This window comes from Equus caballus, chromosome 26 (genome assembly GCF_041296265.1).
Source record: "Equus caballus isolate H_3958 breed thoroughbred chromosome 26, TB-T2T, whole genome shotgun sequence".
In the NCBI taxonomy this organism is placed as follows: Eukaryota; Metazoa; Chordata; class Mammalia; order Perissodactyla; family Equidae; genus Equus; species Equus caballus.
In genome coordinates this window covers 38,303,611-38,330,088 of record NC_091709.1, presented here as the reverse complement: position 1 = coordinate 38,330,088, position 26,478 = coordinate 38,303,611, and the positions used below count along the sequence as shown (strand labels likewise).

At 46.0% G+C, this 26,478-nt stretch overlaps 1 protein-coding gene across 8 annotated transcripts in view; it reads left to right on the top strand.

The window, feature by feature from the left end:
• The window catches only part of RUNX1 (RUNX family transcription factor 1), a 263,885-nt gene that overhangs the window by 162,661 nt on the left and 74,746 nt on the right, over nt 1-26,478 (top strand). For 7 of the 8 annotated variants that reach the window (XM_070252582.1, XM_070252579.1, XM_070252581.1 and 4 more), the window contains 2 exons: nt 7,461-7,714; nt 13,499-13,655. In XM_070252582.1, the coding sequence (XP_070108683.1) occupies nt 7,461-7,714; nt 13,499-13,655 (411 nt within the window). Of the gene's footprint in view, nt 1-5,832; nt 7,715-13,498; nt 13,656-26,478 lie in introns of those variants that run through there. The other variant, XM_070252585.1, reaches the window with a different exon arrangement.

Here is a 26,478-nt window from a genome sequence, read left to right as displayed (position 1 = left end):
TGTGTAGCTGAAACACTTGCTTTTCCACTCTGTTCCTGATTCTCAGCCTCTGACGGGGAAAGTCTTCTCGGGGGTCTCACAAGAGAATTTCCAGAGTGGTTGATTCTGCTGGGTCTCTTTAGTATAAATTCAACTGTCTGGTCAATCTTACTGTTGAGGATTTTTCGCCCCATACCTATTAAAACTGAACTTACTAACTTCTGGGTACATTTGTTGTTTCTTACCTTATCATTCATAATTAGTGCAAATAATTCTTTCCCTGGCCTGTGTTTTTCTTAAAAAAAAATCTTTATGGAGTCATTTTAGGCACATGTAAACCACAATGTTGGTTTTTTTAAGGATGATCCTTGGAAACTAGACATATTTAATTCCTTTAATCTTTCATCATAGGGCAGTCCTTCAGAACTCCTTATTATTTTAGTTGCTCTTTTTGCTTTGGCAAAAATATAAGACTAAGGAGCTGCAAATCTTGTTCTCCTGCCTATTTAAACAGCGTCTGGAAATCTGAAATAATTATCCCCTTTCTTAGTTTTAAAGTTTTTTTTTAGGCTATATTAATACTAATATTGTGGAGTGGGGTTGAAAGATTTAGGTGTGCAGTATTTGAAATGCTCAAATCCTAAGTCTTTGAAAAACAGTATTTTCTCCATGTTAATCATTCATTACTGATCATTATCAATATACAAGGCTGGTAGAGTCATTTCAAATTCAGAATATTATACGTAATATTCGAGGGAAAGAGAAATAGCTTTGCTGAATGGATTTACCGGTAACTGGATATGCAGCAGTCTATGGGAAATGATTCATACGTGGAAACTGTCATATGACAGTTATTTTCAACAATAATTCATATCATCTGTTATTTCAAGATTGAGAGGTTTCAATAAATAATCTGCCCTCTTAGCAAAGGGAAAGAAAGGAAAGCAAGCAAGGAGAAAATATTTCTAAAATGTCCTATCATTGGAAGTAAATGATCATCATGTTTATCTATCAGTTTGTTTCTTTCAGAAGATGGATTCCAAATTGTTTATTTTCATTGCTTTAAAAAATTCATATTTTTATTTCTTGCATTTAGCCTCTGCTGTGCTACAGATTTTTAAACGTGTTTGCATTAAGCTAGGGTTTCATTTTAATTTCACCTCAAATTCAGATTCATTCCTACACCCCCAAATGTATTTCTAATATTCATTAAATAAATCATATTTGCATCACATATATAGCTGAAAAGAGGTGATTCTATGAAAGATAAAGATTCAGTATTAGCTAACAATGGAAATCATTGGTTGAAGGCACATAAAACCATGTGCATATGTAACAGTTCATTCTTTATTTGCTGATTTACTGTTTTAAGCTATTTTTCTGTGCCCAAACTAGACAATACACCATAAACATCGCCAGTGCTAAATAGTGCCAGAGGCAACAAACTAGCAAAAAAAATGAGAGTGGGGAATTTAGTTTTTATACTTTCATTTATTGCAATTAGAATGAAATTCATCAACCATCAGTGAATTTGAGTTTTGCTCTCAGTATATTCATACAATTATTTTTATTTTCCTACTTTCCATTCTTTCAAAATGTGTACATAGAAGAGATATTCATGGTATGTTAGGCTCCAAATTATATTTTTTATAAAACATACACATTCATATATGTGCATATAAGATTTTTAACCTATGTATCTCTATAAATAACTTACGATATAAATTAACCAAATAATTAAGGCTCTTTTTTTTGCTGATTCAAAAATACTTAAAAGCTGTTCTCCATATTGCAGATGTCAAACCATATAAAACATTCCAATGAAACCTTAAATAATACCCTCAGTTCTACAGCATTTACCACAGGTGCATTCTGCTGTTATTAAATGACTCTATATGACTCTCTAAAAAAAAAAAAAAAATAGAGCGTGGCTTCTATCTGTTATAACCTAGTTTATTACTTTTGTTACAGCAGTGGCAATGCAAGATTTTTATGAGGGTAAAATGTTTACTAAGCATCCCTAAATTGGAAAAGATTAATTTTAAAATTTTCTCAGTTTGCTCTTGTGAGCCGTACAATTGACTTATGAAGTCAGAGTGAAATAGTCACGCGTCAACCACAGCATCCCATGGAAACGTTTATGCAGAGGAAGGAGGTAGTGGAAGAAATAAGGATTCTCACCCCCAAAGTAATTAGATTTCGACAGTGAAATGATCTCAAAGCCACTCAAGGAGGGGAAAAAAGGTTTAATTACATTCCAATGTTGAAAAACTGGACGTCGTGCGTAGCAAGTTATTTGTACACACATTAACATGTGACTTTTCATCAAAATGTTCCCCCGCCGGTGACATTAGTACCAACTGCAGCAATTCTGTCCAGAACCACTAGCAAAAGACATCCTCTGATTTTTATTTTCATTGAAATGGTCGCTGAAAATAGAAATGATTCTTTTAGAAATATCACATTTTCAGAAATGTAATTTTAAAAATATCATATTACAGAGGAAAATTCTGAGTTAAGATTGAGATTCGAATCCTATCTTTATGCATGTTTTCTGAGAGCGTTTTAAAACAGCAAAAATGTAAAACATTTAGATATTTTCTGAGACCACTGCGGTTACATATTTACCTAAAGTTGTAGATGAAAAACGTCAATGTGTTGTTATCGTTTTCCAGTGGAATTATTTTTCTTCCAACTAACCAAATACTACTCTAAAAATTCACTCTGAAAACTAGCACTTCATTCCTATTAGGAGTCTTTTTGAAATTTCCCCCATGCAGCAAATTTGGAAGAAACTGTCACACAGCGTTTGCCCAACATATCGCTTCGTTGTATTTTTTATTTTGTATTATGACAAAAGTAAATTCTAGTATTATTCCGGGGAATACTAGGAGTGACTGTCGCGTAACGTTTCCTTTCCTTCCTCCCTTGGAGAGGCAGAGGAAGGGAAATTCTATATTGCCGCTGGAATGAGTGCTCTCGGTGGAAAGGAATTCTCCACTTCCTACACCATGTCACTGAACTTTCCAAGCTCCGTTAAAAGCCCTTCAGACTAAGGGGCTCCCGGTACCCCTTAGTTGAGCCGCATGCTGCCTGCTTTCCATTCATTTTAGTTCCTCACTAAGGAAGGCGCACTGGTGTTTTTTGTTTCTGGCTTCTAGCGCGCACCGAGCAGCGCAGTTAGAGCTCGCGCAAGTCCCGAGAACCCCAAATGCCCCGCGGCTCGATTTAGAATAAATCAGCAATATCCTTGCTGTTATCGTCCTTGCCGGCGTTCGAACTTGGCATTTACTGGTTGCATCTCTTAGCTGAGCAGCGCCCACCGTGCCGCCCTTGAAAGGCGAAACTTAGCGCATCTATCTTTGTATCTCTCTTCTTACCAAGGAAGGGAAATTGACCCTCGCCCGGGGGACTGCCGCGGACGGTCCGACCAGCGGCCCCTCGCAGGGTTTAGGGTTTCAAACCGCCAGAGCCCCAGAGGAGCCTTTCCTGACCTTTCCAAGGGGCTTATCACCCCAGTAGGCTATATCCCTCAGAGTCAGAGCCCATTTTTGCCTCCGCTGCACTCCCGAGCCCCACCCCGCGTCCCCGGGGGTCCCTGGGGATGCACTTGGAGGCGGCCCCCACGAGCGTTTGGTCAGCTCTTAGGGGAATGCATTTGAGCCGAGGCAGAAGGGTTTCCGTGGGCCGGAGCAGCCTCTAGAGCGAGCGGCGTCCAGCCCGGGCAGGGGCGCAGCAGAAGGGGAGGTTTGGTGACTGCGCAACATTTGGAATCACTCGGCCAACGTGGAGAGCGGCCGTTTGGGGGTCTTTACACCTGAAATGTGGTTTCTTCAAAGTCATTTTTAAAGAAAAATACAAAGGAGCTTTCTATCTGCTAGACGCATTAAAACAAAGTGCAACTAGGCGCTAGGGGCTCCCGGGAGGGCCAAGGACGGGCCCACCTGGGGACAAGCGCGACAGGCAGGAGGCAGCCTGGGCCGCGGGCCCAGCGAGGCGCCCAGGAGGCCTGGAGCACGACGGCCTGGGGCGGGCCGCCCGCGGGGTCGAGGCACAGGGGTTTCTGGAAGAGATCCCAACACGGGGGATCGGGAGATCCAGGACCCTGCCAGAGGTCCCCGCGCCACCAGCCCGGCCGCTCCGCCACCGGGGGAGCAAGGGCGGGACGCAGCCGCTCAAGCTGGCTCCGGCGGCCGTTTCCTGTCGTTTCTCCCCAAACCGAAGTTCTTACAAGAGCGAGGGCCGGCAGAGCCCCGCGCCGTCGGGGGCGTGCCCGGGCGGACCGCGCGACCGCCCGGCGCCGCGCCGGGGAGGCCAGCGAGGGCTGCTGCTGCCCCCTGGCGTCCGCCCCAAGCCCGCGGCCCGCTGCGCCTCCCGCGGGGCGGGTGTCCACCTCCCGGCAGCTCGGCGCAGCCTGCCGGATCGCTCTGGGCCTGGGGCGAGGGAAAGCCCTCCGCGGCTCAGCGCACGGCCCCCGCCTCCGTCAGGCCCCAGCGGCGGAGCCCGAGGTCCCCCGCACCCCAGCCGCGCGTCCGCAGGGGGGAAGGAGGCGGTGGGAGGGAGGGCCCGCGCTCGGGGTGAAGTCGAGGGCTCCATGCGAGGGGGTCGTGGGTGAGCGCTCTCCCCCGGGATGAGGAGCCCCACGGGGGACGGCGGCCGCGCTCCGTGGGGAGAGAGGGAGCCCCGCGGCGGGGACAACAGGCCGCGCGCAGCGGGCCGGGGGCGGGGCCCCGTTAAACTCGGCGAAAATGCCTGCGGCGCCGCGGGGACGGGGGACAGGGACGGGCGCCGGGGGCAGTTGCTGCCCGCGCGCAGGTCTGGCTTGGGCTCAGCACCCCGGGGCGCTCGCGCGCGCGGGGCCGAGGCGAGGAGCCGCGGGAGTTTCCGGGGAGCCGGAGGTGGGTGCGGGGCTCGAGCGACCCGGGCCGGGAGGTGGACTTTCGCGCCGCCGGCCGGGAACAAGCCCGGCGGATGCTTTCAACTTTCTCTCGGGCCGCCTGTTCCCGGGGGCCTGGTCTGATGAGCCAACTCCTCTGCCCGCCGCTCAGCACACAGCCCGAGCGAGGCGCGCTGCGTAATTAAGCCGCAGCCCAGGCGCGGCGAAAAACACCAATTAAAGAAAACAAACCGGAAGAGAAAACTAAAAACACAAAAACCATGTTGTGGAGACCAAGAACCGTCTGGCCTCATTAAATGAATCAGCGCCACTTCGCTGCAACTGCCAACCCGGCCGTGGGGGCCGCGCAGAGCCGCTCTCCAGCCAGGCCCTCGGCCCCCTCGCGGCCGAATCCCACCCACGCTGGGGAAGCCGAGGCTCGGCCGTGGGCCGCCGCGTAGCCTGGGGTGGCCCGTGGGCTCCTGCCTCGGTCCCGGGGGCCGCTGCATCTCCAGGACGCGCCGGCGCCTCCCGCCGGCTGGTCTCCGCGCCCCGGCCGCTGCCAGTGCAGCGTGCGGCCCGAGTCCTCCCAAGCCGGTTGGCCTCCTCTCTTCCCACCTCCTCGGTCTCCGACCCGCGGCCGCCTGCAGCGCCGCTGCGCCCTGCAGCCCTGGTGCGGGTGGGCGCGCAACCGCGCGTGTGTGCAAAGCCGCAGGGCCTGGGTCTGCCCCGGGCGGGGCCTCGGGCGAGCGTGTGCGTGTGTGTGCGTGGCTGAGGAGCGCGGGGGACCACGGCGGCCGTAGCCTCTCCGCCCGGGCTGCGTACAGTAGCGCGCGGCGGGGGCGCGCGGGCCAATTCCAGGAGCCCGCGGCCGCGAGCCGCGCCCTGGCTGATACCGGAAAGGCCTGTGATTGGCCGGCGGCCGCCCCTATGCAAACGAGCTGAGGGAATGGAATTCCTCGGGCCGGGCTTACAGTAAAAGCACGTTCATTTCCAGGCACTCTCATTCATAGAGCCAGCGGGCGCAGGCGGGACGGGCGCCCCGCGGCCGGACCCAGCCAGGGTACCACGCTGCCCGGCCCTGCGCCGGCAGGCACCTCTTCCTGGGGCCCCTGGGGACACCAGAAGAAAGTCAACCTTTGCTGCTTCTCCTTGACCTGCGTTGGAGCTTCGATTTGTTTTTTTTTTCTTTCTTACTTTTGAATGAACTGGTTTCTTGGCTGGATGGTTCGACTTCTTTCCTGGCTGTGAACTTTTCTCCGGTTGTTTCCTTTGACAACTGCAGGAGAAAGTACGCCGTCCTTCGAGGCGAGCCGCGAAGCGGCGTGTGCGTGGCAGTGTGCGTGGGAGTGCGTGCCTGCGAGTGTAACTCGAGCCGCTCTGTCTGTTTCGATCTGCGCTGCGGAGCCTCCTGCAAGGCCCGCTCCACCTGCTGCGGTTACGCGGTGATCGTGGGTATTGGCGTGTCTGGGCAGTCAACCGGCCGGCGCTGGGGCGACGTTGGAGGAAGATCTGATCTTGCTACTGCCCGAGTCCGGGCTGAGTCACGGAGTCGATGTAGACAGTGGCTGGCTTCCGAAGAGTGCGTGTCTGCGTGCGTGTGACTAGGCTGCTGCTCAACTCCCACCAAACCACAGGATCAGCCACAAACTTAACCAACATCCCCAAACCTGAGTTCTCAGATGTGGAGAGCTGTACCCTGACTGTCATCTACTTGGACTTTATTCCTTTTTTAAAGATTAGCTTTTCTTTGAAAAGCTGAATTTTCTGAACTGAGAATTTTGCCAGAATTTATTGAGACAACATGACAAGTACTTCTGGCCCAGCCCTTCTCCAACTACTGAAGCTGATTTTCAAGGCTACTTAAAAAGAAAAAAAAAAAAACCTGCAGCGAACATTAATGGATTTCTGTTGTGTTTAAATTCTCTACAGATTGTATTGTAAATATTTTATGAAGTAGAGCATATGTATATATTTATATATATGTGCACATACATTAGTAGCACGACTTTTGGAAGTCTCTTCTCTTGCTTTTGAGGACCGAAGCCTGTTTCGCATGATGAAAGTGGCTCTGAATATGGAAGACACTCGTTTATTTTGTGTTTTGTTGGGACTTTAGACAAAACTCACCTGGAAAAAAACTGACAGGCGATTAACTACTGGAACTTCCAAACTATGTATTTGCTGGTCCTTTGGCTCTCCGCATAAATATTTTAGGAAGCGTATGGGAATTTTGCCTCCGGGAACTTTTGTAACAGCCAAAGACAGAACTTAAACTCTCAAAGCAAGACTCAGAAGAAGATAGCTCCCTTGGCAGTTGACTTTGGATTCTGGTCGCCTACTTTTTAAGGCACTAAGCGGTCGGTTGCTAGGAGCCCTGCCCGGGTCTGAGGCTGATCCGCATAACTAGAACTTTCCCCTCCTGGACTGTTAGTCAACTTATTCTCCCCCCTCCCCCAGCTCCCCGCAGCAATAAAGGCTCCTGAACTTGTATGTTGGTCTCCCAGGAGCTGCTTGCTGAGGACCCGCGCCCCTGTCCCCGTCTGGTAGGAGCTGTTTGCAGGGTCCTAACTCAATCGGCTTGTTGTGATGCGTATCCCCGTAGATGCCAGCACGAGCCGCCGCTTCACGCCGCCTTCCACCGCGCTGAGCCCGGGCAAGATGAGCGAGGCGCTGCCGCTGGGCGCCCCGGACGCCGGCGCCGCCCTGATCGGCAAGCCGAGGAGCGTCGACCGCAGCATGGTGGAGGTGCTGGCCGACCACCCGGGCGAGCTGGTGCGCACCGACAGCCCCAACTTCCTCTGCTCCGTGCTGCCCACGCACTGGCGCTGCAACAAGACCCTGCCCATCGCTTTCAAGGTACTCGTCCCGGAGCGGGTGGCGGGAGGACAGGCGGAGGCCGGCCGAGGCCGGGGGCGATCCTGGAGGGCAGCGGCCCGGCAGGCGAAGCCCGGGTCTAGAAAGGGGCCGGCGCTGCCCACCGCGGCCCCTGGTCCATCCCCCTGCGCTCGATAGACCGGGGATGCTGCGTTGCCGTGGCGACCCTCGAGGGGACCCGCCTAGGCTGCTCCAGAGGGCTGAAAAAATCAGGATGCCCCCAAACACATCCACTGAGGGCCGGTGGGGACCTCCCTGGCAGGGGTCCTTAGCTTTGATACAAAGTAGGAAAAGTTAGAACCCCAGCAAGGACAAGGCTGTTTGCTCCCATGCTTCTCGCCCACGTCTGGCTTAACATCCAAACCATTGTGACTCCCTCAGATGGAGACATCAGGAAATAAAATAGACATGCTTTTATACCTTCGGGTCAGTGAAAATAAACTGACTAGGAAAACTGTCAGGGCTTCGCACCCCCACCCCTCTTTAACAGCCCGATAGGAATTAGCATGTCCAAAGTCCACAGCGGGCGTAGTTAAGTTTGCAAAAGTTTTCTGAAGAGTTTTTGCCAGCTTCCAGCCTGCTCCTGCCAGAAGCCGCAAGTAGCGAATCCTGTTTCTTTTCCTGGAACCCTCCTGAACCTTATCGCCGGCTCACCTAGATTAAGCCCGGGGCAGCGAAAGGTGACGAGCCCAGAGTTTGCGGTGAGCCCGGCGTCTAGTCGCCCGAGTTTCTGTTGAGGAGGGGGCTGCGTGGACCCGGCAACCTCCGCTGAGCAGCTCCAGAGGGCTCCGTTCCCTTTACACCCCTGATCTGGCCCTAGCTTTCAGCTGCCTTTAAAAACCTTGGCCTTCAACGGGGATATATAAACAACCCCGGGCGTTTTTAAACAGCCATCCCACCACCCTGGCCGCAAACAGCAGAAATTTAATTTCTGCGGTGGGGTTTCTGTTCTTCTGCCTTGGGTGGGTTTAAGAAGGGGAGGCTTTTAGTACCATCGGTGCATTTATTCCTTTTCATTTAAAGGGCCAAGACAGGTAGGTGGAAAAAAAAAAAGCTGTAACGATCTGCTACTCTTTCTCTTTTTTTTTTTTTTAAATCTGGTTAAATAATTGTCCCCTTTAAGGGGAGATTAATTTAATATAAGCTTTTTATGGTTCCAGGCCTGGGCTGGATCTTGATCTAGTTACAATGAATAATGTTCACTTTTTTAAAAAGTGCTGTCGGAGTTCTTTATTTTTCAAGCTTTGTACACCTTCCAAACTTAGATTGTGATTCCTAAAACAACACAAACCAAATGTGCAGTTAGTTGTGTCTATAGCATTGCCTCCTGTTCCTCGCAGTTTTCTGCAAGCAAGAGTTTCCAAGGGGGATGGAAATGAGGATGAGGTGGATCAGCCTAGACTCTTTCCCTCCCCTTCCTCCATTTATGTAGATTTGGGTTGGGAGCCCATTTCAGTTTTAAATTATTCTAATTGCTTTACGTAAACAGACAGCCGGCAGATCTCGCAGCTTTTGCTGCTCCGTGAGAGGGAACCTGACAGGGTTGGGTCCTGGGCTCACTCTCAGAGGAGAGCGAAGGGAAGACAGGCTGATAGTCAACCAAAGGGTCATTTAAACCCGGATGCCCCTGACACGCCAAGGGAGTGGCTTCTAAGGGATCTGTGGCTTCCTTTGGGGTAAATCAGAGTCTCTTCTGGATCTCCCCTCCTTTGCCTGCGAACCCACACCCAAGTATATCAAAACACTAAGTGATTAATAAAGAATCTTCAGAAGTCGAAGCGATGCCATTTCTCCAGCCACCCCAGGAAAGTATTTGTTTTTTTTTCTAAAAGAATGAAAAAAATCATAGAATTTGCTTTCATGAGCCATCAGGGAATTGCTTTTCTAGGCTACTAAAAGATCAAGGTATAGATCTCTTGAAAAAGTGCAAGTGGGTCTTGAGAGCATTTGGGGAAAGGAAAGGACAGCAGAGAAATCAGACCACTTGATTAATATCTGTCCCCACTCCCGTCCCCATAAAGAGAGGCCTCTTCAGAAGGAGGCTCATTCGCGGTGTCTCCCGGCTCCACTCTGTGCTTTTCCACCCACCGGCCTCCCAAGCAGTTTTGACAAAAATTATTACTTTAAAATTTGACTTTTAAGTAAGTCTAAGACAACCTCTCTAAGAAGTTAATCAGTACAGAATTATTCTATTCCCTGGAAGAAGGAGGAGAAAATGTGAAACAATGATCAAGTCTGATGACATTGACGAAAACAGCATTTGTGATTCTTGAGCAGTCTTCTGGAATTCTGGGTGTAAATCCTCTGCTTTGACCTTTGAAACTAAAGGGAGACTTAAAGTTATGAATTTTCCTTAAAATAGGTTAAAATCATCCTAATTGCTTATCCTGGACCCCAAAATGTACCCATTCCCCCATTTCTCCCATGGAATACCTTTATTTTTTAGCATAGGAGAGATACCTATTTTTCTACTGAGAAAATCTTAAATTTGCTCCATGTTACCCATGATTTACAGAAGCAGCCTTAAAAGCTGTTTGGACGACTTAGGATCTGTTTTGTAATAGTGTAATATTACAGTTTGTTTAGGCCCTGGTACGCCAGAGTCTGAAAGCATGAACACGCCTTCAGCAACTTCAGGGGTCTTAGATGCTGACAGTTATATTTTTTTCATGAGAAAGAAATAAGTAATGTTTCTGTCGTCAGGATCACGGTCCTTAGCTATCCCTTAAATGTCATCTCAGCTGAATTCTAAGTTCCACTCCACAGGTTTCTTTGAAACACTAGAAAATTAAGGGATTTGAAATAAATGAATTGTAACTGTAATTTCAGCCTAATTAGAGTTGGTTTAAAATGCCAGTTTGAACTGTGAGCAGGCTAGCCAAGAGCAGTTTAGAGAGAGTCATGTCGTATATAGGAGGGTTGATATTCTGCCCAACTTCCTGATACTTTAAAAACAGAGAAGTAAAACAAAATATGAGATATCCTTTGGCCAGCAAGTCCTTTCTTGTCTGTTTGGTCTGTGTTAAAATGTAAATGTTTGTGTTGCTTTAACTATTGTTTATAGCCTTTCATTCCAGTTGCTTCTTTTTTCTGTTTGAAGTTAGATTTTTTTATTCTCTTTATATTGCCTATCAATGACAAAATCTGTATCAAATTAGCAGATATGTTAGCTCTAATTTTTTTTAATTTTTAGCTAGTCTAAGTATGCTTGTTAATAATTAGATGATATGCATTATTAATATAGTTTCCCAGGATTGAATATTCTCCCCATTTTTCCAGCCAAAAAAACCCCTCCAAGATCAATAAAAGGCCAAGTTAGTGATCTTGGAGTGCCCAAATATCCTTGACTTCTGCTGCATTTTTTAAAAAGGGAGAGAGAAATGGGAGTTAAACTCCAATTTTTTTTTTGAGTCTCAAATTCCAACATCAACAACCTTTTCTTATTTAGCCACCATCATCTTTGTTCTCTGTATTTGCTTCTGCTTGGTGAAGTTCTCATGAATTTGCCAAATGACTGATGAGGATAGTTTTGGAAAGATGAGCGAGGCACAGGCATGGAGCACTGTGGGAGGGGCCAGGGGGAGGAGGGAGATTGAGAATACATTTTGGGAGTTATACAACAAGATTTATTTATTTTAACCTCTTTCCAGATTCTGTCCCAACAATGAGTTATTGAGTTGGAAAACGGTGTCATTGATCCAGTCCGTGTATACTTACTGGATGTTGAATTAGAATAGAGAAGCCGGGTCACCACAGGGAGATGGGGATGAGGAAGGAAAATGATGTGTTCCAGGAGGGCATTTCAACACTGTGAGCTAATTTTACAGCGGGAAGTGAAAATGGGGAGGGGGGGAAGTGGAAAAATTTTTAAGAGACTAAAACAAGCAAAATAAAGCAAGCACATTTTGTGGGAATAGAAAAAAAAAACGGTAACAATAACTGAATAACTGATCAGGGAGATTTATTTTAATGATATTTTTGAAACAAAAGGGAATTGTGATGTTACTGCTCTTAATTAAATGGCGGCAAACACACTTAAAATGGGAACTAGATACCTAATTAGAGGGGGCATGAGGAGTAAATAGCTGTGTTTTTAAATCTCCTTGATAGAAAACATGGCCAACATTTGGATGGAAAGGATTAGAAAGAAAGATAAAAGACCCCGACCTTGCTTGCTAGTGCAAGTTGGATAAAATAGGCAGGGAAAACACCTGCGTATTTCCAGGGCAGTGATTCTCCAGGTGTGGTCTTGGGGTTGAAGGACGTCCACCCCTCATAGTGAGTTGGTTCATTTTGCCTATCGTACACCTTAGAATCCAAAAGCTGAAGCACCGTAAGGAATGAAAACAATAGATGGTCATCTGGATGACACAGAAGGGGTAATGACTAAGCAGGCAATGAAGACAGGAATTTTGAGAAACACCGCTTTTTTTACAGGCAGAAAAAGAGGACCGAATATAGGTGTTACCAAATTATGTAGCAATTATTAGGTAAAAATGAGAAGGTGGAAAACAGGGGCAAAAATAATCACTGTAGAATGTTTTACTATCAAAACTCAAAAACAAAATGAAAAAAATGATTATATAATTGGTACGATTAACACAAATTTCACTACTGACCGAGAAAGTACCACAAGGAGTATCAGAAATGATAGAAACAAGTAGGACTTGGGGCATTTTGACTAGAAATTCTATGACCACTTTAAAAACTAGAGACAATGGAAATATAGCTAATAATAAATGTCTAGACCAAGAAAATTGTTTCTAGAAGGTCAAATGATGACCAAAGAAATGGATGCTACCGCACGAAGCATCTTCATGCCATGCCCTTCAGAGCATTTTACCTTGGAATCACTGCTTTTTTATTACCTGAGCATCAAAAATATTTATCTACCAGTTTCCTTCAATAGCTCTTCTAGGAAATCTATTCCTATTCAATTACATTAAAGGAATTCCTTTCAAGATCAGCTGGGTTTGGAGAAAACCTCAGTCATCTATCAGGATGTAGCTACATCTTGGGGAGTCACAGATATAAAAAGACAATGCAGTTCCACTCCTGAATTCAGAGGAGCACAGAAAAGTGAGCACCCCCCTTCTCTGAGGTCTGTGTTGATTTCGTAATTAGTAATAAGCGAAGAGTACATTTCTGATTTTTTTCCTTGCATGCCGAAGTTCACTGCTAGTGAAAATCAAGATAACAGAAGTGAGTAGGTGGGTCTCAAAGATAAATTGTAAGGGACAGTTCAGGTCATTCAAGAATTTTCAGCAATTCAGTTGTAACCATTGAATTTATTTTTAGCGGAAATAAGTTTTAACACCTAAAAGTAAAGTCGGCCCTCTTAGGCCTGTCGTTGGAGGTCTAGACAAATGAAAGATGGGTTAGGTTATAAGCTTACCAGAACAAGACATTCTGTTTCTCAAAGATGAAGAATTAAGAAGAGGTGATTGTGTTCATGAGAAGGCTTAGCTTTTCAAAGTCCTTGCTATAGTTAGTCTTATTCCAACTGTGCTATATGACCTTCCCTATCTTTATTAGGTGAATGTTTTATGATTTGAAAATTTATGTTTAGTTACGCATAATGGAATTAAAAGTAAATCTTCCCGTTAATAACTTTTCTGTTGTTTTACGTAACTTATGATTGCTTTTCCTTTGCAAACTGAAAGTTAGCACTTAATAGACATTTAATTTTAGAACAATTACTACACAAATGACATAAAAATTTATGACATTCCTGATATCTGCGTTTGTACCATGGCTGATGTTTAGGTGGTGGCGCTGGGGGATGTTCCAGACGGCACTCTGGTCACTGTGATGGCGGGCAATGATGAAAACTACTCGGCTGAACTGAGAAATGCTACCGCGGCCATGAAAAACCAAGTCGCGAGATTCAATGACCTCAGGTTTGTCGGTCGGAGCGGAAGAGGTATGTATCTGTCAAAACTGAAGTTGAAACACAAAGTATTTACATGGCAACAAGACTAAATTTCAAAACTTCTAGACGTTTCTGTGATGGGATCCCTAGAAACAGTCTTTCTTCTTGTTATTACTGTTATATCAAGCTTTTAAAAAATATTTATTTGAAATTTAATATTTTTAACAGAATCTAGCTTTACATTATTGCTTTCTAGTATTGAATTGGTTTAAGACTGACTTGGCACATGCAAAGTCTGAATTCTGAATTTCCAGGAAACCCCTCAGAGCTTTACTAAAATGCAAAAATATAAAACTTACCATCATGGAAACTAAGATTATACAACTGGGGTTCTCTCTCTGATAATTATCAGAAATCTATTTAATGGAAGACTTAGCTTAGGATCCATGTGCTGTCCATGCCAAGTGGGCCAGAGCTTCAAACGATCACGTCTAATAATTTTAAGGAATATATAGTATACGATTATTGAAATGTGGTTTCAAGTAAGCTGACATTTTTACGATAAAATATGAAGAAATCATGTTGGTATCATTCTGGTTTGGTAAATTTGATGGCAATATGACTTTCCTATTATATATAATTTGGATGCATTATAATTATTTGGGGGAGAGGTTGATCCTAATTAACATTTTAGGGATTAATAATATTGAAGATGGATTATCTGGAGGAAGTATTGTGTTAGTGACGTTCTATGTGTAGTTTTCTTTTTCTTTGCCTGTTATCCCAGTATTAGCAGAAAGAGGAATCTTAGCTTGTTGTAATCTCCTCTGGTTTTCAATTATTTTCAAATAGTGTGTTTTCTCTGGATTGTAAGACCCTAAGTCATATTTTATAAATAAGAATAAGTACTAGAAGCTTAATTGAAGGAGGTAGGATAGCTGGTTTTGGAAATCTCATTTTTGTAATATAGTATTGAATAAACTTACGAATAAAAGTTATCCCGAGTATAATAAAAAGACCTGATAAATACCTAAATAACAGTAGATGGCTTGTATTGAAAAAAATAAAAGTACAACCAATGGACATTCAAACATGAGAGTAGTCATTACTCTTTGTAAAGGCATTCAAAAATATAAGAAAATCTGTGTTCTTAGGGAATTTGACTAGTCGAAAAGGGGAAGGGGGTAAAAGCATGTTGATTTTTTTGGCTATTGTTTTTGCTATCCTAGCTGTCTAGAGCATTTTCAAAATAGAATCATAGGTGGAGAAAATAAAAAAGCTTATACCGTGATTGAAAGTATATGTTCATAGTACTAAGTATGTTAATAATAGGGTAATACAAAGAAAATGATATCCACTTATTGACAGCATGAGTGATGCTATAAGGTATAAAAGCCTAAGGCATTAAATGGGTTCACTTGTTATATTAAAAGTCCCCGCCTTTCAGTAAATGGAATTCACATTATGATTCAGAGATGTGTGTTTAGAAAACATCTTGAAGGCTTCAGATGAGTAGCTGGCAGAGTGGATGAGGAGCCAATAAAAAATCAAGGCCCCACCGCCTGGTCCATGCCCACCGGCCTAGCTAAAAATCTTAATTCGATTCGTGCGGATTTCTGCTATTAGGGATCGATTACTGAGTGTCATTTGGTTGCATTTCCAGAGAAAGTAATATCATCGTTTGCATGCCTATGTGTCAGGTTTTGGTTATAAAAGTTTTGGAATTTAATGGTCCATGCTGGGGACATTTTCCCGTAAGAAGTTCAGTGGTGGCTTTCTGGCAATGTGCAGTAAGTCGATGATAATGAAGAATGAGATTTTGAAAGTGGCAAGCTTCCTTTTCTGGTGTGGAGGGCTGGTCTCTGGACACTCATTGGCCATCTCTGTTTTGAGTGGGTGACTAATAGGTGCTTGTGTTTACTTGGGTAACACTGAACTATTTCCTCAAGGTGTGGATTGTTTGCGTTCGGCTGCCTGATTCGTGCCAGTATGCTCTTGAGTTTGCATAAAACCCAAATAATAAAATAGCTGTAACCAAGGCTGGGCTGTCTTCTGATAACCCGGAACGAGAAAATTAATTGAAATGCTGTAAATGGCCAATATCTGTTTTGAACAGCTTCTGTTCCCACGAGTGATAAGAAGCAATCTAAAATACAGGAACCCTAGTTGAATGTTTGACCCAGTTATGCTTACCATGTATATTTTTGGTCTTGAGTGATTATTTTTTGGGGGGGGTCAGTACTACAAGCTATCAAAAGGCCCTGTTTGAGTCTGTCTCATAATTTTTCTCCGTAGTGGTAAAATACAACTTGCTCTTACTCTTTCAAGTGTAAGTGTCAACATCAAAGCCTGCCAGATTTTTTTTTTTTTTTTGCAATTTGCTTCCCATTATGGAGAGAGCAGATGATTCTCATTAATTTTGACAATTAGCCTTAATCTTCCTCACTGAATCTTGTCCTTTAAAAGTTTCATTACGTTTTATTAAGCAATCTTAAGACTGTCTGCTGTTTCATTTTTGTTTTCGAAAATGTGCCTGAAAACATGTCATTGACATCCACACACCACACAGTGGCCGAGAAGGTCCTGGCTATTGGCTCCTGCAAACATTTCAATGCCAATTTCACATTCTGTCAGAAGGCACTGGTCTGATGGATTCTCAAAGGGGCTGGGTGCTCAGTTCCAAATGAAAGGTAGAAAAAGAAACATTCTTTTCTTTTACCGGCTACCAGTGCTTAGGGATTGTAAAACCTCGTAGAAATTGCCAGAGGTTGAACATGGAAGGGTTTTTCTCTGTTCTACAAAACTGATCTGTCTGGGTGCTGGCTGATGTCCAGGATCACAGCTCCTAACCTCAGGTTCAGCCTGCAACTGGGAAAACCTGCCCGTCCAGCTTTTACGGCCTTGCTGACAACACTGGCCCCTAAAAAATATTCGTGAAGGCTTCAGCAGTCTGAGCCGTCTTCCTTTGCTTCCTTCCCCTCCTTTCTCTCCCTGTCAATTTAAATCTCGCTCAGGGTATATCTCACCCTTGGAATTTTCTCCCTTTGCTTGAGTATCTCCATATTAATTGGTGTTCCTTTACAATGGAAGAAGAGACAGCAGCTCCCAGCAGATGAGAGGTTATGCTGAGCACACAGGTTGTTGTTCAGAAGCATCCACACTTAACCACATGTTCTGGGACTATCCCTTACTTCCAGAGAGTCCAAGTTCAGGATCAAAAGGAGTTCTCTTTGTGGAGGTTAATTAGCTGCAGTGTACATGAGTTTGTACCTGCGGTCGAGGCAGGTGCTGCTGGTATTTTCATCTACAAGAAGGTGCATCGTGGCTGCAGCCGGGAGACATTTAAGAAATTTTAGCAGTGAAATCTGTGAGTGCTTCCATCCTGTTGGAACAGTTGGAAAGGCATCGATCAATCAGGGAATACGGCTTTAGTTAATTCATTTTAGAACCAAAGAGGAAATCTAACAGACCGTATCATCAACCACATCATAAATGGGGGAAGAGAATCCACGGCAAATTTACTTCTGATTTTTCTAAGAATATGATTTTTACTCTTTTGAGAACATCATAGATAATTTGTTAAATCCTTTGGAAGCCTTTTCCCCGGGGGGGAAAAAAATGCACATGTGCACTTATACAGTTTCATGTATATTTCGGTTTCCAGGGCTGAGGATCCATATACCCCCCACGCCAAGAATCTATGAATTTGAAATTTTCCTTGACCATGGAGGGCCAGCCTAGCACCGTGCTGCATGTTGTAGATAACTGGAAAGTGAATAAATAAATGAATAAATGAGTAGATGTTCTTCTTGTTCCCTGTCCTGTTTTGGTTACACCTGTTGCAATTATAGCTAGGACCTGGTTTATTTAATTAGGAAAGTAGATCCCATTCAACCTGCTGGTCCAGATCTTTGAAAGGCCGTCAGGTGTGCACACATGGAGCCCCTTGCAAAGGGGAAGGGCCCATATTGTCGTGAAAACGGCAGCCTCTTCTCTAGTGACTACCTGGGCCTCTGACTGCAGAGCGGCAGTGCACATTCCACAACCAGCCTGGTGAGGTCACGTGTTCTCTGGTCTGTTGGGACATGGTTTAATTTCTTGGTGGAATTTGTGTTTATGTTGACCTCCCTGGCAACTTTAATCTTGCCCACTTTCAAAATAGTACCCTTTCCCAACGCTTTTATAAAGCGAAATTCCTTCATTACGTTCTTGCTGTGGATGCCTTCCCAGACATAATATTTACTCGGTCACAATCTGGGTTATTACATATTTGGGTAATGTTTGTTACTTAAGGCATGTTCATTCTTAAGTTATTTTACATTGTTTGGGGGACAGTTTGGGGAGGTGGCCTCTCAGATGAGCGAAAGACTGCGGTTGAGATGAAGAGAAGGTACATTTAGAAAAGGATAAACTGTGCTGGTCTTTTAAACGAAAAGAGACGTGTCTTTATGGAGTGGTTGTTACTGAGAAATGGTCCGAATGACTCACAATATTATCACAGGATCCAAGTCACTCTCTAGTCCATGACAGACTCACGTAATAGGGGAAGGAAAAATTCACCTGACAAATCCAGAGTTGTTTCACAGACAACATTTAAGATAATAAGCTTGTAGTCAGAGCTCCTGGACAGAATTCTAAGAAAAAGCCCTGAGTTGTATTAAAATCAACTGTCCCGTTTTTTCCCCCGATTTTTCTTGGTTGTTATTGAGCTACACTTTAAAATAATCTATATATACTGAAATCTGTTTTCAGATTTCAATGTGGGCAAATATGGATGAAGAAAGACCCAGCCTCTGAGACACCAAGCACCAGGCAGCCTTGGCAAATAATTCCTTTCGATGGCAGGTCCACAGCGTGTGTCCACAATCTGACATAGAATTCATCACTAGAGATCAGGTTTCACGTCCTGTTTCACATTTGCCAATAAAAGAGCAACACTTTCCTAAAGCAAGTTGCTCCCGACCCCCAACCACCGCCACCATCAGTCCGTATCCCACTTGATGCCACAGCAAGGACCAAGGAGGAAAGCTTTCTTGAAAACTACTTGTGCCTGGAACACGCAGTTTCACAATTTATTCCTTCATGGTGTTCTTGCTGATTTTATGAAGTGCCAGGCACTGCTGATGGTGTCAGACAGCTTTTTTAAATCGAGGTTATTTGTATGAACAATATTTTGAGTTGACGGGCAGAAACTAGACTTCTCTCCACCCACCCTCCACCCCAGCCGGCTTGCGTTCGGTTGAGGCCGTTCTTTTTGGTGGGGACAGAGGACTATCAATCAGAAAGTGCCTCCTAGAGAAATAATGGTTGAGTGATTTTTAGAGCTTCCTGTTTCAGCAGCAAGCATTATAGACATAAACAGTGATCCGGCCAACGGCTGCAACGCTGCTCTGCTTCTAATAAATCAGTTTCGTATTTTCTTTTTGTGCCGGTTGGCGAGGGGCAAGAGAGGGTGGAGAGGACGGCTTATGAAGAACATTTTCTGTGTCTCTTTTTTAAAGAAAAATTACACGTTGAAAAAGAGAGAGGGCGTGCTGTCTGATGACTGTTTTCTTTCTGTTGATTAAAAAAGAAGTCCAGATCAGTAAGAGGACGTTTATGCATAACCATGTACTGTCAATGTGGAGAGGTCAGGTTGGACTTTCAGCCAGTGGCGTGTGTGTGTGCATGAGTGTGTGTGTCCATACTTCCTCTGAGAAGACTCCTCTGACCAAGTTAGCTTTGGGGACTGAACCCATGCTCCTAACATTTCATCTGAAGCCCAAATGAAGCAATTAACAGAAAGTAATAAGTGAGCAGCGTGGACTTCATGAACTGCCTGTGAATACTTTCAAAAGCGCCGGTTTTATCAGCTCACTGTGGGGCGTGGGGCGTGGGGGCCAAAATTGCTTCTCTTCAAGATTTTTGTACTTACAAACATGCATTAGTGGACGTCAGGCAACGCCTACCCTCCATTATTGGTTCTGGTGGGAGTCCCGCCTTCAACAGAGACATCTCGGTCTGTGTTAAGAACAGAGCTATCCATGACGTTCGCTTTGCTCGGCGCTGGTTTGGGACTCCAGCATGTTGCCCAGCTCTATTAGTCTGTATCGGGCAGCGTAGTCCATTTAGAAACTCCATTTTGTGTCACTGAACTTTCTCCAACGAGGGTTTCAGGGAGTTGAGGACCCATAAATCATTAAGTGATTGCAATAATCTCCTTCGAGAGACTCATGGCCATTCTGCTGCAGAATTCAAAGCGCGTTTCTTTTGATTTCCTCGGTGAGGAAGCGTTCATTTAGGAGCCACTTAAACTGTGTTTTACGCAAAGAAGATGTAAGCAAATTTCCTGTTTATTTTTCAACTCAGATTAATCTCTGCTTTTACCTTGAGATTTAAGACCATTGTTAAGGATACACGGGCAACACAGACTGCAGACCTGAACCACCTCGCCCCATGCTCCTGATCCAGGGAAACTCCTGGTCTGGTTAATGGGAGGGCTGACCAGTACCCTCGTGGTGGTGTGTGGCCCTGCCTGAGTCACCTTATGCAAACAAAGGAGGCTTTCCTTGGCTCAGACCAAGGCAATGCACAGGAATATGGGCGGTCTGAGCACACACAGTTGATGATCTAGGAGCTTATCAGATCTCGGCAGACAAGGCAAGGAGGGATGGGCCTGATTGGTGGTGGAAACGCTCCAGTTTGCTCAAGGCACTGGTTTCGGGTTTTTATAGATGTTTTCCTTCATTCTACTTGAAACCATTGTTTAGAGTCAGTAGCTATCTATCTCTGTCTCTCTATCTCTCTCTCTATCATTAATGAGGAGCTGGTGTAAGTTCATCTTATAATCAGGCTCTGTTTGCCTTTTTAAATGGTATGATTCCAGTACCTACCACACTGGGTCCTTCCAAATGTTCTACCTTCATCATCCTATTTGAAACCTCAGGGCAGGTCATAGTTGATATCTTATCTATATATCTGCTTATCAATTTTGATGATGGTCTTACTCAGTGGTTCCCAAACTAGGCTGATTTTGACCTCCAGGGGGCATTTGACAATATCTGCAGATGCTTTTGGTTGTCACAACCGAGATGGGGGCAGTGCTACTGGCATCTAGTGGGTGGAAACCAGGGGTGCCGCTCAACATCCCACAGTGACCAGGACAGCCCCCTGACAGCAAAGACTTACCCAAGTGTCAGTCACGCTGTGATTGAGACGCCCCGAACCAGCTCCACACTCCTTCATAATAAGTTGTAAAATGTCTCCATCCCAATTCCCTAACACTTTCTGCCTCTCTACAAAATTTATGAAAAACTTATATTAAAAAGTTTGCACACAATAAAAAATAAAATTAGAGACCATCACTGAATATGAAAGTCTTTTTTAAAAATATGAAACATACCAGTGTCCTGTGTGCATAGAATTACGCCATCCATCCCTGGACATCCTGAGTGAGGGGATATGTGGTGCCCCGAGGGAGAGGCTGGGGTGGGGTGGACCACCCAGCAGAGGAAGCTCTTCCTGGAGGATGCGCCCATTGCAGCCGCACCCTCAGGAGTGTCACACAGATGCAGGTCCACAGGGACCATCAGAAACAATAAACGTGCACTGCTGGCTTTAGTGCTCAGCGCCGCCCGCCCGATCCCCTCCCAATGTGTCGGTCGGGGGCCACAGACCCACCGATCCAGAAACCTGAATTGATGCGAGTGGACAATGCACTAGAACTAATGAGCGCTAAAAGCAAGGTCCTGGAGTGCCTCACCAACAGATACCTTACAGACACCAAAAAGGGCTTGGTCTGCACACCTGATATGAAAGTGGAGGAAATGCGTGAAAAGGGCAGAGAAGGAACCAAGGCCGATGTGCCGGGCGTCTCTGAGACAGCCTCATCTTTGCTGCCACAGGCTGGGTGTGCAGGTACCACAGGCAAACAGCTGGCTGGGTTCTTCTGGGACTTTCTCCCACCTGCCCTGACATGTTAGTTCTGCCATCACCTGTTCTCCATACTGAGATTCAGGGAAAGATGACTTGAAAAAAAAAGTCTGAAGAGTCGTCTAGCTGTTCTCGGTGCATCAAGGCCGTGGCTGCTGCAGCTTGAATGTCCTGAAGAAGTTTTGCTGGGAGTGCCCGCTCTGGTTTTGTTTGCTTGCTTGCTTTTACTCTGAATGGGGACCCGCATTCCTAAATATCTTGCCCCCAATATACATCTGCTGCTTTAAGCTCCCCTGGGTAAAGCCACCAGCTCCCAGACTGGGCATGGAGACCACTTACATGTCAAATATTTGAGACTAGGAAGAGTGAACCATCCATATGGGAGCTCCTGGGCAGCGTCTGCACCGGGGCCGGCACCGAGCCCACGTGCAGCTCCTAGGTGTGGCTGGGAGTGAAGGTCGCTGGCAAAAGAGCTCGGGAACAGCTGTGGCATGCACAAGTGCACAGCAGTGGTAACTGAGACCCATGGAAAAGATATGAAGATGTGCCTGGAAGCCCCCAGGGGGAGGACTCCCAAGAATTTTCAAAATCCAAAAGATTCAGCCCTGGGGGCCAGCCTGGTGGCATAGTGGTTAAGTTCTCGTGTTCCACTTTGGCGGCCTAGGATTCACCGGTTCCAATCCCGGGTAAGGACCTAGCACTGCTCGTCAAGCCAAGCTGTGGTGGCATCCTGCATAAAATAAAGGAAGATTGGCACAGATGTTAGCTCAGTGACAATCTTGCTCAAGCAAAAAGAGGAAGATTGGGGCCGGCCTGGTGGCACAGCGGTTAAGTTCACACGTTCCACTTCAGCGGCCTGAGGTTCGCCAGTTTGGATCCCGGGTGCAGACATGGCACTGCTTGGCAAGCCATGCTGTGCAGGCATCCAACATATAAAGTAGAGGAACATGGGCACAGATGTTAGCTCAGGGCCAGTCTTCTTCAGCAAAAAGAGGAGGATTGGCAGCAGATGTTAGTGCCGGGCTAATCTTCCTACAAAAAAAAAGAATAAAAAAAGAGAGGAAGATTGGCAATGGACATTAGCTTGGGGCCAATTTTCCTCACCAAAAAAAAAAAAGAAAAAAATCAAAAAACAAAGATTCAGCCCTTAACCAGAAAAGCACACTGGGGTGTCAGCAGTAACTAGATCAGTCCCTGACACAGAGCAGGGGCTCATTAAAAATCTCCAAATGAGTCACTACACCGGGACCCTTTCCACTCTAGGCCGTATAGCCTAGTGGTTAGCACATGGACTTTCCTGGATTCTCCACTCGGAGAAAGATGTCTCTCCTCAGGCACTACCGACATTTAGGGCTGATTACTCTTTGCTGTGGGGCATTGCTGGATGGCTAGCAGCATCCCTGGCCTCTACCCAGTAGCCAGTAGCATTCCCCGCTCCCAGTCTGCCAACCAGCAATGTCCGCAGACGTTGCCAAATGTCCCCTGGGGAGGTGGGGTGGATGATCGCCCCTAGTTGAGAACACTGGTTTAGAGCTGTGTGTCCTGGGCAAGTTACTTGATCTGTCTGAGCCCGATCCTGCCTTGGTGCATGGGGCTGGGGTGTGCCGTGAGGATTACCTGAGATAAGACACACTTTAGAGGTGACCTCTTTGCCTGGTAAGATCTGGCGCTGGGCCACTCACTCTGTGGACCAGATGATGGAAAGTCTGTGAGCTCGTGACAAACTAGAGCACGGGGACGTGCGTTTTTGTTTATCTAAATAGATGAGTTTTCCAGGAGGGGAACATCCACGCTTATCCTTCTCCCTGGCCCCGTAGAGTTCTCGGGTTCTGAAAGGGTTATCCGAAGCAGGCCCTGGGATTTCAGATTAGCAATGGAAGAGACGAAATTAAATATGTACTGTAATTCGAAGCACTGTTTTTCATGGGAAAAGCTCAGCCCTTGCAGCTCCTTTGTCCAAACATTAATGGCATGCAAATATTTATGATTCATACATGCCCCTTTAATTCCCGATCGTATTTTCACAATAAACACTGCGTTTTAACAATGAAGCAGAATAATCTCTTTGTCCTGTCCCTGGCCTCTCCAGGCTGGCACCCAGCAGCCTCGCATTCTTCCTGCACGGTAATTGCTGGCTCCACCCAGGTTGGGGGGGTTTATAGTAGTGCCACGGCGGCTTGCCTTGGACCGTACTTGAGGACATCCTGGCTGTTGCACTGGAAGCCATTTTAAGGTTGCATCTCAGCGTTTTCAGAAACTGCCTGTGAACATCCGTGCTCGTTTTTCTTTTTTTTAGCCACATGTGGATGGAGAATTGATTCATCTGGCTGTTACTTGGAGCGGTATCTTACTGCACTGTTACCTCGCATTCTGCCCAAATCTGTGGGCTCTAGATTATACTAAAGCCATGGTGTCTCATTTGGTAGTCCTCTGATTCATAAGTGGGCATGCCGGCCTCAGTCTCCCCATCTGTACAATAGGCATGACGATGCCTTTCATATACGCCACGAAAGGTTATTAGGAGGATTAAAACGAGATGATGTGTGTGTAACAAGACTTAGGAAGGAGAGGTATGGCTCACCTTGGAATTGTTTCTCCATCTACAGCCAGAGTCGCTGAGGGAGGAGGGAAAAGAGCAGGCAGGAGTTAGCTTGTGTTCCTCTGGATCAGAAAGTTGGGAACGACGCTATTTTCCACTGTCCACTCCTCGATGGCAAGGAATTTATGTTCCTTAATCCTACAAAGAACTCATGAGAGTGCCTGAGACATAGCAGGAATTCATAAATAAATACATGAATAGTAATAATATCATCATCCCAGCTGGGCTCTGGTCACCTGATGGACCTTGAATTCTCTGTTTTAATTGGTGGGTCTTTCACAGGCTTGATATCCTTTCCAATTAGGGAAGTATGGTGTCCACTACTATTTTATTAGCGCTATCCCCACCCTCCCAGAGGCCATTCAATGATGGCAATTTATTCATTCATTCCATCATCAGATATGGACTGTGTCCCTACTGTGTGCCAGGCACTGGCTCCCATTGCAGATACGAAGTTCAACCCAAGAGAAGCCACAGCCTTCGGGGGCTGGTGAGGGGTCAACAATTCATCAGGCCATCACTATTCTGAGTGGTCAGTGCAATGAACAGGTGTGACAGGAGCAAAGGAGCAGCGGTGCCTAACCTAGGAAAGAGGTGAGGGGTCTCATGGACAAACTGTCATCTCAGCTGAGACATTTCAGGGCGTGGAGGAGGCTGCCCAGGCAAAGGCATCCGGAAGATTGTCCAAGCAGAGAAAACAGAGTTGGGGAGGAACACCTGGCCTGGTGAGGAGCCAAGAGATGCTTGGTAGCCAGCTGGGGGAGGCCTAGGAGTGAGATGAGCCGGAGAGAGCTGATAAGGGCTGTGACAACCACATTGGGAATTTGGGCCGGTCCTAGTGAAATGGAGACCCACCCACAGGTTTTAAGCAAGGAATTGACATCACCAGGGACAAGTGGTAGAAAGATGCTTGGATTGCAGGCTGAAGAATGGAAAGTGTGTTTGGAGGGTGCTTGGTGGCTTAGAGACCAAAAACTCCCATTTCTCCTCTCAGGCAGCCTCAGATGTGTGTATCCAGCTTGCAAACACCCCGTTTGGTCAATGTTACGGTACCTAGAAGTCAGCTCCCCCAGGCCAGGCCTTCCCGGCCGCACCCCCCAGCCTTGCCTCAGCTTTCCTCTTTTTCCACTCAGCCTCCTGCCCCCAGCTGCTTCCTGCAGAAGCTGCTGTAGGAGTTAGAAGCTGGTGAGCAGGAACTGAGGCCCCGAGGCTGCCTCCCCTTCAGAATGTCCATACCGCAGGCTTCTCTCCTGTGGTGCCATGTGGCGCAGGGTTGCACGTTTGAAGCCCTGGGCTATGGTCACGAGCAGGGTCAGGTGAGGACTACGCCAGCCCCACAAGGTCACTTTGGTCACCTGCCCTATGTTAACCTCTAGCCCGATAAGTGGAGACTGGGGAATTTAGATGCGCCAGCCAGAAGGTTCTCCTGGCAGCAGGCGTGGCCTTGGCCTAAAGAGAGCTGTGAATTCAGGGTCTTGGGGGTGTTTGGGCTAAAACGATTAAAATATGGTTCTGCAACCAAGATACCCAGGAACTGTGATACCATGTGATACCATGAAATCTGGGGAAAAGCAATGCAAAATGGCGTGCGCATCGTGGCACCTTGGGGTTCAGTAAAAACCCCTCCTGCAGAGAAAGGCTGGCCCACCCATTCCTTCTGTGAGGCCACGGAAAAGGAAAGCCCTGCTTTCCAAGTGAAATCAGACATCATAAAGAACCAGCTGTCAAACCAAAAGTTTACAGAATGATTCACTGATCCATTTATCAAACAGCCTTTCATTGCCTCGGAACAGAAGATGCAAAGATCAATAAAACGCTGTCCCGGGCCTCAAACAACTCATTCTTATAGAACATCTTCAGAGAAAAAGCTTTGCATGTGTTTCGTTTTCTCTAAGGAAAACAGCTATTTTTCAAACGATCCTTCGTTCCAAAAAAATGTTGGTTTTTTATGGAAAACTGAGTTTTGTATTTTTAAGCACCTGACTTTCAGTTGACTTTGGGGGTTGCCCTTGTGCCGGTAGCTTGGCCTGTCATCTGCATTTGGCCTGTGTGGAGGCAGGTGAAGCTGGATAAAGGCATCTGCAGACACAGGGGCACTAGGCGTTCGAGTGGAGGTACACTGACACCTTCATTTCAGTTCCATTTAGAGAAACCGGGAAATTCTGTGCGAGGTGAAGGACTCATACCCTATTCACAAACCCCCAAATAAATCGTTGTATACCTCCACTGTCAGAAATAATGCTAAGTGTTTGGGTAAGGAAATGAATGAGGAGCAAAAGCATGAATTTGGGCTATTAGCTTTTTCCAGTGGAAAAGTGAGAAACATAAACTAAAAATACTTTGTGAAAAATACCCCAAATTCCG